Below are 13,058 nucleotides of genomic sequence, written 5' to 3' on the forward strand. Positions count from 1 at the left end.
ATGCTGCTTTTTAGCTAATGAATCAGAACGTCTTGCACTCCTGGCTGTGGTATAAACCTTCCTGCTTTATCTGAATAAATGTTGCTCATTGTGTTGTGAGTGCTGTACTGAATGGCCGGTCCAGCACAGAACTAGACACCAATACAACTATCACACTACGGGGTAGTTATGATACTGACAACAGAATGGACACTGAAACTCTAATACAGACAGAAGCCCTGACAGCACACACAGCTACTATGAACTGCTAATTGATAGGAATCCATTCAAGTGGACACATCACCATAGGCAGGAGGATAAAACACCACAAAGCTGGGCTGTTACGCCGCTGCAGGGGCTGAAAGGCAGAGCTAATGACTAACTCTTCATTCCCAATTTATATTTTATCTTTATACTGCTTGACACTAAAAATCACAATTTTCTTTTTTGTGTTTTCATGCCTCTGCCCAAGTAAATTTGGTGTCAGCTACATACATTTGATTCTTGCATAAAAAGCATTAGAGGTATTGAAATAATAACAGTTGCAATTAAAAAAAAACAGCAACAAATACGAAACTTTGATGGAGGTAAGATTATAAGGTACTTGCAAAATTAACATTTTGTCCTTCTGCCAATGTATGCTGAAAGATTTATTGTTGAGAATTTCTATCCTACCATAAAACTGATGTTTGAGTCACAGCTCAGTTTGGGTAAGGATTACAGTCCGTTTCCACACACACACACACGCACGCACGCACGCGCACACACACACACACGCACGCACGCACACACACACACACACACACATATATATATATAATGACTCCTTAGCATGGAAAACACCTCTTCATTATAAAGAAAAAAAACTATCTTGTGTTATAGTTTTTTGAGAGGCTCTCAATATGAATGCCAACGGATAGCTCATCATCCAACCAAATACCTACTCTGAGTATTTGTAAGATGACACTCTCTGTATTGAAGTCCTTCTTTTGTTGACCCAGCAAAATTTACTGAAAAGCATTGTGTGTAAAAGGCATTGTTTTTGTTTTTTCTTTAGTATCAACTTACAAGATATAGTACTTTTATATAGTACAGTACTTTTGCTGAACCCAAACTGGGGGAATTTAAAACTTTAAACCAATGAGTGACGTTTGTACCTGACTAAAGGCGGCCCATAATTGTGTGATTGCTTCTTTCACTGTTGGAGCTGTGATGTACAGAATGGTATCATCTGCATACAGATGAACTTTTGTTTGTTTCAACTCCTTGCCCAGATTATTTAAATAAATGGAAAGTAAAATGGCACCCAATGCTGACCCTTGTGGGACATCCGTTGTTACTTCTAGTAGGGACAAGATGCAATTATCTGGTACCACACACTGAGTTCCTTCACTCATGTATTTAGATAACCACCTTTGTACAGCGCTACTGAAGCCTGTGCTTTGCAGTCTTTGCAGAAGAAGATGTCCCACAATGTCAAATGCTTTGCATAAGTCGATAAACATTGCTGTACAAGAGTTTTTATTATCTTAAGCATTTATGATATCATTTGTAACTGATGTTACAGCTGTAACTGTAGTATGACCTTGTCAGAAACCAAATTGAGTAGGATTTAAAATAGAGTTGTCAGTTAAGAAATGTCCAAGCTGCTAACCAGTTTAGCCAGGACAGATAGTCTAGAGATCGGATGATAATTGTCTCGGACAAAAGGGTCTCCACTTTTTAAAGAAGGAAGACTAGTGCAGATTTCCATGACTTAGGGGCAGAACCACTATGTACAATACGATTGAAAATAGAGGACATAGGGCCGGCAATGAAGTAAACAGCTGTTTTAAGGAGATATGGCTTTTTCCAGTCCAATCGTAAGAGAGCCTTTTGAACTTCAGAGTCAGATCTAAAAGTCGGGTTAAAATGATTCAGACTTGAATTCAAATCTGAGATAAGGGTTACACTATCTGTGGGATTGACTGAGTAGCTATTCCTGCATTAATAAAGTGTGTGTTGACATCATCTACCATACTTTGATTCACCCTAATTTTAGCTTCTCTTATTATTATGAGTACAGGTATAGTGGGAGGTGCTTCATCATCTGAAGGGAATTTAATTGATTTCCAGAATTTTTAGGGTCACTGAGGTTTTCCATTTTATAAATTAAGATAATACTCACTTTTTGTTCTTATAATACCCAGTATTTTCACCATTTATCATTAATATTTCTTTGTACTGTTACTCATACTTCATTTCATTCTTTAATAGCAGTTACAATAAAATCATTGAACCCCTACCCCTCACTCTGTGTTTTCTAATAGGGGCATGTTCATCAATTATAGCTACAAAGGTCTTCTTAAAATATTCCCAGGCTAATTCAGCGTCATCCTTGAAACAAACTAAGTTTATATCACGCTGATAGATTTTGTGAAGGAATAATTTCTCACTAAATCATTAAAAATTTCATATAAATATAAACCGTGGCTTGGTTTTTCTCGTTGTACAATTTCGAACACAGGCAATAGAGTGGTCACTGACATCATTACAAAAAACACCTGCAGCAGAGTAGTTGTGTACATTTGTAAGGGGTGGTATCCTGCACTCTCCATGGTGCTGCTAAGTGCATCCAGATGTTTGTGCATAAAAAAAACATGAATGTTTTTGCCCTTTGACTTTACGGTAGGGTTCTTTCCATGAAAGGCATTTAAGAGTGTCGACAGTTTCATCATAAACAAGCAAAAACTTTAAAGCATACTGTATGGAGAGAATTAATGAACCATAACTAACATCAACAACAAACGGGCTCATGATAACCAAACTGTGAAAACGGGATCAGATATAGATAATTCACTATTAAAAAAAAAATGCATTTGGACACTAATGTGTGTTTTCAATGCTTTGTTTTCTGAAAGTAAGACTGAGGTTAGACTTTCATGAAACACTAATGACAGTTCATTTAAAAAAACAATTTCCTCTCTTTTAATGGCTCGCATGGGAAATTCAGCATAATGTGCTCTATTATTAGCACAAGTTAACAGTCATTACCCTGTGCTTCCGCTCTGCCAATTGTAATGGTCGGTGTAAAGCTGAATGAACTTCGTAGAACAAAAGAAGAGAAAAGGAGCGCTTCATTGCTTCAACTGCTGGAAAGCTTTTAATCTGACTGCTTTGTAAATAAAGTGATGAGTTTCAGAGACTGTTAATAACATAGCCGAAATAGCTGTAAGCTAGAACCACGGCAGTCAAAGACTGCAACATCCCGCGACACCCCTGAATTCAAAATTTGACCCTGACCTACTTGCATAAGTCAAAGATCAAAGCTAGTGCTCTGACCTACTTTGTTAGATCAAAGCAGTAGCTTTGATCAAGGGTCTTACTCACACTGACCTTCTCCCTCGTCTTTGTCTTATCCAGTTCCTGTGTGTACAAAACTTAAAATTTGACCTTGACCTAGGTTTCACAAAGTCAAGGTCATCATCTCATTTTCGTCCCCTTTGCAGCCCTAGTAATGTGCTTTATCTTTAATCTTTCTATCTGCAACGATTGCGGATTAATGTCACTGGTGCTGCTCCAGTGACACTATTCTCAACTTGCTCTGTTTCCCCTGCCTGTTGACCTCATGTCCTCTCATCTGCTGCGGTGGAAGCAGTCGGTGCAAATGTACAAGTCTGCAAAGATGAGGAAAGAACTGACTAGCGAACGGACGATCACACGAACATTGACAATTACAATAACATCACCGCTTTGAAGCGGGATGTAACAAAAGTACAGAAAACCTTAAACATTAGACCATGTGAAGCACATACAGAGAAACATTCCCTGTGTCTTTGTGGTGCTGGAGTGGGATCTGTCTGTCATTTTCTCTGCTGTGTGTCAGTGTCTCCGTTTTTGCTACAAAAACAGAGTAGAAGCTGAGATTCTGCCTGTCTTTTTATATAATAGGATTAGTAACAGGCAAAGATTGATGTACTAAAGGGAGCTATCACACTTTACACCATAGTGCACCATGGAACCAGCAACCACTGTAAACACATTTGTGACACTATTTTCTTTGAACTGTGTTGAGGGTAAATGGAGAGCTAGTCATTTTCTGCAAAACTCCAACCGATTGTTTGGAACCATCAGTCGGTCCAAGGTAAATTGTGGTGTTTGATTTGAATAGCATTTTGACCATCTGACTTATCCTCGTAGGGTTTTTAGATTTGGCTGTTTAGCTGCTTTTTTAAGTTGATGGGAAACTTCTTAACTGGTGCCATCAGTCAAAAGGATATCATCCCATTGATCTAGTCTCACAAATCTACTGCTACCCTCTCTGAGGTTTGAAACCACCTAAAAGTGACAATGTCTGCATTCACCTTCAGTACATTGGCATGATAACTTAGCGGTCTCTGTGATGACAGACTAGTGAGCTGGTTTGGTGCTGCACCAGTGACACTATTCTCAACTTGTTCTGTTTCCCCTGCCTGTTGACGTCATGCCCTCTCATCTGCTGCGGTGGAAGCAGTCGGCGCAAATGTACAAGTCTGCAAGGATGAGGAAAGAACTGACTAGCCTTCCATCCATAATTAATCCACCTTGATTGCATTTCCTAATCCAGTTTTGATGTGGCTCCCCCCTCAGCACACGACCGTGGCTCAGTTTGCCCAGGCTTGCTGAACAGAACCCTCAAATCTTTCTGCTGCACTCAAGGGTTCAAGACTTTTCCAGTTCTGTCTGGTGGTATTGCACAACCGTCAAATGGAACAGCAGTACCCTTCAACCTTTAACATTACTGGCAAAGGGTGTGTGACCATTCATGACTATTATGACTTCATTAATTGTAAATGTAAATGTTGGTCCCTCATCTCTAGTCGGTCTTCCTTCTCTGTTTAGTTGGAACATATTTCTTTGGGTTCCTGAGTCAGTTTTGATCTGTTGCTGTGGCTGAATTTACTCACACTGTGACACACTGTGTCCTTAGTATTTAATTACTGTCTCTCTTAAGTGACCCTTGAATAATCACAATGACCTGGGACTCCCTCTGAGCTCCTGTTGTTAATGTTTTCCCAAGTTAACTTCAAGGATTAATTTCAAAAAATGCTATTAAGATGTTATAGAGAGTAAATTTATTTTCATGTTTTAAAACAGGCTTTATGAAAACGTACTCTCTTCTCCCGTACAAAAACAAAATTTGTAACTCATTACTGTGACTCTCACTGCATAAACATTAAAATGTCCAGACTGCTCTTTCTCTTCTGCAGCTCAGCCTCCTTATCTTAGCTGCTAACATCTGCATTCTTCACAGTTTTTTAACTTTAAATCAAACTTTTAACAAAATATATGACCAGTCTTTCAGGTGTCATTGAATGTAACTGTAATGGTTACGCAGGAGGGGAATAATCTGTGAATCTGTGTTTGATACATCTACCTTTTCTTCAGGTGATGTCGTAACCTCTATAGGTCGGTTTACTTCTTTTTAAACATGATGTCTCAAAAAATTAACAGAGATGTTGTAATTAAACTTCATAGTCAGGCACAAAGCTATTAAATGTTGGATCCTGTTGGGCCTGGTAATCGATTTTAATTGACTAAAATTGACTGAAGCAGTTTCCATGACACTTGTGGTGGGGTCGCTATGGCCCAGAGAAGCCAAACATACATTATGGAGGATGAACATCATTCTACTCGAGTATAGAATTCAAAACCTAAGGAGAAATATACGTATGAGTTAACAGGCAAATTAGCAGAAAATGTAACATCTCTCGATATATTATTTGCATCTCATTACCTACACCTTCAGCAGGTGCTTATGGATGACATGATGACATGATGAATTACCTCAGTCTTCCACTATCTCCAACTCTCTCTCAGTCCACCCTCTTTCTAGTGCTACTGTTCTGTAGGGAAATGAATTAGCCTTGTGTTTACTGTGTCCACATTTCACCACACTCCACCGTACATCTGCTGCAGAGGGTAGGTGTGGGTGTGTGCGCTCATCCAGCATCAGGATCCATAGGATTACGTCTGTGTGTGTGTGTGTGTGTGTGTGTTTGAGAAGGTGTTTTTGAGGTGTGTTTGACCAGGTCATTTAGCTACTCTGCATGCAGGCTGATAAGCTGTTTGCAGAGAATGGCAATTAAAAGTTGATCAGGGTGTCAGTCCAAATGGAATGAAATGGAACCAGAAAGTAATTAAAAGGATGGCTTGAAAATGACAACAATTATATCTCTTAGTTTCCCATTAGCAATGCTCAGAGGAATTTAATTAGCTTAGAGCTTATACATTCAAAACAAAATAACACAAAACAGCTCTGGCACAGAGAAGAATACTGACAGCACTTCTTCTATACACACACACACACACACACACACACACAGAGCGAGAGAGAGACTGGCCGTGCTGCTATTCCTATTAAAACCACACACAGAAGCAAAAGATATTGATAAAACTGGTGTCCAATTAGTGTGTTTCAAGTGGCTGGGGGATTGGCAACATATTCCCAGTCCTCCCAGTTTGCCAGTATGGCCGTAGGCTGTGTGTACCGGCTCTGTTAATGAGGACGGGTGCATCCACTCCGTAGACACAATGCTAACACACATTGTTTATCCTGACACACTCCCTGGGTCTCTCTCTTCTCCTGAGAAAGACAGAAGATGTTGGGTTATTATTCCTGCGGGAGCCAAGCTGGTTCTTACTGACCAAATCTCAGATGCCTTCTCTAATTAGGAACTCCTTTAACCCTGCTGCTGAAAGGTTGAACACATAAATGTGTGTATGATGTTAGATTAGCCAGCTGGGCTCTGCAAAGCTTTAAAGTCTGGGGTCTGGCCGTAGATAAAGGGGGTCGTTTGGGAGCAATGCAGGCAGGGACAAAACTGAGGAGGATCTGTTTAAAGGTGAGGTTTAGTGACTTTAGTGACAGACATCAGACCCTTCTGTCTACGCCACAACTCCAGCTTCTTCAGCAATGTTTAAGACAGAACATGTCATATTGTGCTAGATTGACATCTTTATTACAAAATAAAATGTGTTTCACGGCATCAAAACTGTTTTCAATACGACTAGAAGCCCTGGAGTATAACGCTGTCAAGAGCTGGATGAAAGGTCTTTGGAAACTGAACTGAAATTGTTCCTTAAATTTCTATAAATTCATTAAAAATATGCGTTTGATGAGCCATCTCTACCTTTATGTTACACCGTTTTGAATCACTGAAATGCATTTGACTGGATTATGTCAAATGAAAGCATCCATTAATTATGAAACAGTACTACTATAATAAATAGATAAATAAATAAAAGCTCCTTTGAAGCCACAACAAAAGAGAAAGACCCAGGAACACAATATAACGCAGTTTATTTCTTGTGTCACTTTACTGCAGGTAGCTCTGTTTCAAAAGATGGGACGCTGTCTAAAATCTTCACAGAAATTGAATGTGATGATTTACAAAATACTGGAAATTAAATGTAATGTGTAAAATGATATTGAATTGAAAGTTGCACAGACAACATCAAATAAAAAAAAACGGAAATTTTATTTTTTTGTTTTTAATTTATAATTTATATGCATGTTTTAAATTTTATTCCCAATGTAGCCACAAGAGGGCACAAGCCAATGTCTTATTGTGCCAGTCCCAAGCCCAAATCAAGACAGAGGGTTGTGTCAGGAAGGGCATCTGACGTAAAACTTTTGGCGAATCAAATCTATGACTTCCATACCGGATCGGTCGAGACCCGGGTTAAAGAGGACATGAAGGTAGTTGGCGTGAGCGAAGAGGTTGCAGAAGACAGGGTTAGATGGAGGCAATTGATTCCCTGTGGAGACCCCTAAAGGGGAAAAGTCGCAAGGAAAAGAAGAAGTTTTAAATTTGATTCCAGTGTGTTTTGTAAAAAATGAACAAAAACCCCTGAAAAAAAATGCACTAAAAAAAAGGACCTTGTCAACATCTCAAAGTTAGTGAAGCAGAGTCTTTTCGAAGACATGATTCTGTAGCGTCATAACTGCGTTAAAAACAAACTATTATAGAGATCTTACATATTTTGCCACATATTCAGTTTTTTGAGAAATATATGCTCAAAAAACAGACAATGTTTATCAGAAAGGGCCTTGCATAGAAGCTAATTCTGCATGTATTAATTCAAACAGCATGGCTCCTTAGTAATAGAGTGGAGGTGCTAATTGGCCCAGACCCCAACTCTGGAACAACTGAAGTCCTCCATTAGGGTCAAATCATCTTCTGAAATTCATTATGAAGTGTTGCCTCTATGCGCGGTGGGTGCTATGTATATAACAAGTGTAGACTACTCACTGCAGTATCGTAACGTCTTCCCAATGACATCATCCCCTGAGACACAGCTGGATCTCCAGGTGGAAGATGTGTGTAAACATTAACATAACAATGAAGGCAATGAGTTTGAAGGATAGATCCGAAAAGCGTAGACGATTTTCAATGATTATTCGATTACAACATTTTTCTATTTCCCACATTCATGCTTTACCTCAAGGTGAGCACTTGGGCAGGCATACATTTGCATAAATTAACATCTTTAAGGACTGTAGGGACACTGACTTCTCATCACAAAGTTCATAAATCAAACTGAGGACAAGCCACCCGTGCGTGTGTTCGCCACTGAAACACATGGGTGAGTGTGGACAAGCCTCAGGAAATAAGGTGCAACTCAATATTAATGAGGGGGTGCTTAGTGGACTCACATCTCCTATTGGGAATAAAAGAATAAACCCTGGTGTCATTACTGACAATGTGCTTCACTAACATTCATGTTCTTCTGCACAAACCTTCAAGTTCAAAGTTAAAGCATTTAAAATTAGTTGGTGACATAGACAGAAAAATGTACTGCTCTAATGGGCCAATCAGAAAGTCACAAATATCCCCAAGAACTTTATCTTATATGAGCTATAATAACCTTCTAAGAGGACATGATGCAGAAGTTTGTCCTTTAATGACATCGGTGTGAAGATATCAGTTCATAACTTCTCAACCAAGTTTGATAATTTCTAAATTTGATGCAGAATTGTCTCAGTGCAAAGTCTGGGAGATCTTAGGGTGATGATCCTATTAGTCATATCTGTCAGAGGTAGAGATACCTCACCAGACCTGCAAGAGTCCAACAGTGTCTCTAACTGGTCCAGTCTGTCACATTCATGTGATGACGTTGTTTCTCTGCTGTGTCATCTTTGTCCTCTGTGTGGAAAAAAAAAGAAAACTTTTAGAACGAGTGACTTTCATTCTTGACTGCGAAGAAGAAAAATCGGTCTGTCTGCCCTGATGTCTGATTTCATCATTCTTTCTGTCATTCTGGGGTTGTTGGGGGGTTTTTTTTGTTCTATTACACGGATTAGAAGTTCCAGAGTTCAAATGTTGCTGTTCATGTTTCTTTGACGTGCGTCCCTCTGTTGGAGTCTGAATTCCTGGAAATAATTCTTAAATGCCCTCAGTTTCCAACTCTATTTTCTGAGCCGTTAAAATTTGTATTCCTGCCAGAAAATGACGATTCCGACGTGTTGAATGGGTGTAACAGAGTCCTGTCCATTAGGACTTAGCACCAGTGTCATCAGTGATGTTCATCAACTTCCACCCCTCTTACTTCACCTCACATAATCGTTACTCCCCCCCCGGCTTCCAGTGAATTCCACTAAAGTTGCCCTTTGATGCCTGAATACCCACTTCCTCTCTGCTGGGCTGCAGGGGCCGAGCCGCTTTCCTCTACATCCTCGGCTGACGCACACTCTTTAATTATTTCTTTTCTATGAGTGTCGAAGTGAAACGAAGAGGAAGGAGAAAGTGATGACATGTGTCTAATGAATCGTTGAATAAATTATACTGCTGTCTAAGCTCAAGGCATCTTCAGTCAGCCTCCGGAAGAGACGAGAGAGGAGCAACACGGAGGAAACAGGGAGATATTAACATTAAAACAAAAAGTTGGAAGTAGGAGACAAAGCTGGAACAACACTGACCTCTGTTGTAGCCAGATGTCCTCATTGGTTGTTTTATAGAGCTTTGTTGATGACATCAGATTTTCATGCCCCTGGGGGTCTATATATCCCCTTTATAGATTAATAGAATGGTGAGGATCGCACATGCTAGAACACTTCATATTTGTATTTGTGTCCACATCCAGTTCCAGGAGGAAATGCTTCCTCTGTGCAGACGTGGGATGTCTTTTGTGTGGAGCTCTGACTGTCCTTCACAGCGGCCGTTTCTCTACTTGTCAGCTGCAACATGAGATTAAGGACCATCACCTTCACTCTGTTGCCATAGTGAAGTCAGACGGAGGGCAGCTTGAGTGACAGCCGGTCCGACCACACACTGTTCCTCCTCCTTCCTGCTTCTTGACGCTTCACTTTCACATGGATCTTATCGTCGGTCTGCATTTCACCTTATTTCACTCTGGGTAGAAGGATCCGGTAGGGAGGGGGCCAAAGAAAGGTCTGGCTGACTGTTGAGCTGTTGTTACTGTCACAGTGATTACAACTGTTATTTCATTGTTGTCCCACTTCCAAAACACAATGAAGTCATCGTAAACACAGATGTTGGAATTTATCGTAAGATGATTTCATGATTAGAGACCACTGGATAGGAATCAGTTCAGAGAAGAAGTGAAACTACATTTAATTTGGAGTGTTTTAAAAGTGTTATCAGAGAATTTGTCTGATCACATCACAGATTTTACTCTCTTACAACATAAAAAGTCATGCATTCAGCAGTATTTATTTATTTTTTACCGCATTCATTTGTTGAGAGACCATAGTGACTGTATTTTACAGTTAACTGTGAATCTTTTCTAGACAAATATAATAACTTTGCACTCTGGAAAATGAAAAGGCCCTGAACGTAGCCCTTGCCTGGTTGGATATTCAAATCGAGACCAATACAAACAAAATGTATTTTGCTCGTTGTCATAATTCTAAAAGCTCATGTCCATCAATTGAGAGGAAACATGTACAATCATATGAGGTGGAGGTGGTAGAAAACTATAAGTACCTGGGACTGCAGCTAGACAGCAGACTGGACTGGTCACTCAACTCCAACTGTGTGTACAAGAAGGGGCAGAGCAGGATGTACTTCCTGAGGAGGCTGGCCTCCTTCAACATCTGTCCTAAGCTCCTTCTCATGTTCTATCAGTCCGTAGTCTCCAGTGTGCTGTCATACGCCATTGTGTGTTGGGGTGGGGGGGCCAGGAAAAGAGATATGGACCGTCTGAACAGACTGATCCGCAGAGCGGGCTCAGTGGTCGGGCTGAGCCTGGACTCTGTGGAGACGCTTCTGGAGAGCAGGACCATGTCTAAAATTAAGGCCATCATGAACAACACCAGCCCCCCCCCTACACACCACCTTCTCCCAGCAGAGAAGCACCTTCAGCGGCAGACTGCTGTCACACAGCGCCTCCACAGAGAGGCTGAGGTCCTCCTTCGTGCCCCGTGCCATCAGGGGGTACAATGACTCTCTCAGGAGGAGCGGGGGGGAGGTGGCGAGGTCAGCACGGGGTTGAAAATGGATTTAATTTAATTTAAATTTAATTTTATACTGTTTATATTTTAGTTATAGTTTAGTATATAAGTCCTGTTAGTGCTGCATGTGTCTGTTCGTGTAATGTATGTCTTGTGGTATGTCCTGTGATGTCGGTGTTTCTTTTTCTCCTGGTGTTTATCCAGTATTATTTGTTATGTAATTCCTCAGCAGTGGATATATGCAATTTCCTCCGGGATTAATAAAGTATCTATCTATCTATCTATCTATCTATCTATCTATCTATCTATCTATCTATCTATCTATCTATCTATCTATCTATCTATCTATCTATCTATCTATCTATCTTTATTGTGCATAAGTGTATTTCTTTGTTTAATATTTGTTCATTAGATTTTGTATTATGTTGTCACTGATTTTTATTTTTTGCTCTGTTTGTGATTAAATCTGGCTTCAAGGCGGTGATGTATTGTTATTGTCAGTGTCCGTCCGTCCGTCCGTTAGTCCACCAAACATCTCCACAACCGTCCAGACAGAAAGATGAAACAAAAAGCACATGACTCAGGCAGCAAAGGGGACGAAAATGAGATGATGACCTTGACCTTGAGAAAACTTCATCAAGGTCAAAATTCAACCTTTGTACACTCATGAACCGGATAAGATTGAAAGACGAGGGCCAAAGGCCAGTGAGTAAGACCATAGATCAAAGCTAGTGCTTTGATCAATGACAGTAGGTCAGAGCACTAGCTTTGATTTCTGACCTATACAAGTAGGTCAGGGTAAAATCTTGAATTCAGGGGTGTCGCGGGATGTTACTGCATTGGTTCTAGTTGTATTCTTGTTTAAATGCTCATCACTGTACTGTTTTCCCGGCGGCACGGTGGCGCAGTGGTTAGCGCTGCTGCCTCACATCACGGCGGACCCGGGTTCGAGTCCCGCTCTGTGCGGAGTTCGCATGCTCTCCCCGTGTCTGCGTGGGCTCTCTCCGGGTTCTCCGGCTTCCTCCCACCTCCAAAAGCATGCGCTTCAGGTTAATTGGCCGGTCCCAAATTGCCCGTAGGAGTGAGTGTGTGTGTGAATGTATGTTTGTTTGTATGTGGCTCCGCGGTACTCTGGCGTCGTGCCCGGAGTGTCCCCCGCCTCACGCCCTGAGACTGCCAGGATAGGCACTGGCTACCCCGCGACCTGCGTTAGCGGATTAAGCGGGTTGGAAAATGAATGAATGAATGTACTGTTTTCCCAGTTTCCCATCATGCTTTGTGTTCTTTAGAGCAATTAGTGATCCCTTTCCTTTGACCCTTTATGAATATAACGTATGCTTCACATAACAGACTCTTACAATGACGTCTTGACCCTTCATGTCCCCCTTCCCTCGCTGTTCAGATGGCGCAGCTGGTGTTCAAAGGGATGAAGCGTCTGAACAGGATCCAGTCGTTGGTGTTTGAGACGGCCTACAACACCAACGAGAACCTCCTCATCTGCGCTCCGACCGGAGCTGGAAAGACGAACATCGCCATGCTGACCATCCTTCATGAGATCCGACAGCACCTGCAACCTGGAGGTGTCATCAAGAAGGATGAGTTCAAGGTGAGAGAGACACACACAGCACAAGTTAGAGACTCAGAC

General features: G+C 40.9%; 1 protein-coding gene across 3 annotated transcripts in view; it reads left to right on the plus strand.

The window, feature by feature from the left end:
* Positions 1–13,058, plus strand: part of ascc3 (activating signal cointegrator 1 complex subunit 3) — a 90,558-nt gene that overhangs the window by 24,166 nt on the left and 53,334 nt on the right. For all 3 annotated transcript variants that reach the window (XM_068332877.1, XM_068332878.1, XM_068332876.1), the window contains exon 9: positions 12,816–13,019. In XM_068332877.1, the coding sequence (XP_068188978.1) occupies positions 12,816–13,019 (204 nt within the window). The remainder of the gene's footprint in view (positions 1–12,815; positions 13,020–13,058) is intronic.

The sequence above is a fragment of the Antennarius striatus genome, chromosome 14, assembly GCF_040054535.1.
Source record: "Antennarius striatus isolate MH-2024 chromosome 14, ASM4005453v1, whole genome shotgun sequence".
Classification (NCBI taxonomy): domain Eukaryota; kingdom Metazoa; phylum Chordata; class Actinopteri; order Lophiiformes; family Antennariidae; genus Antennarius; species Antennarius striatus.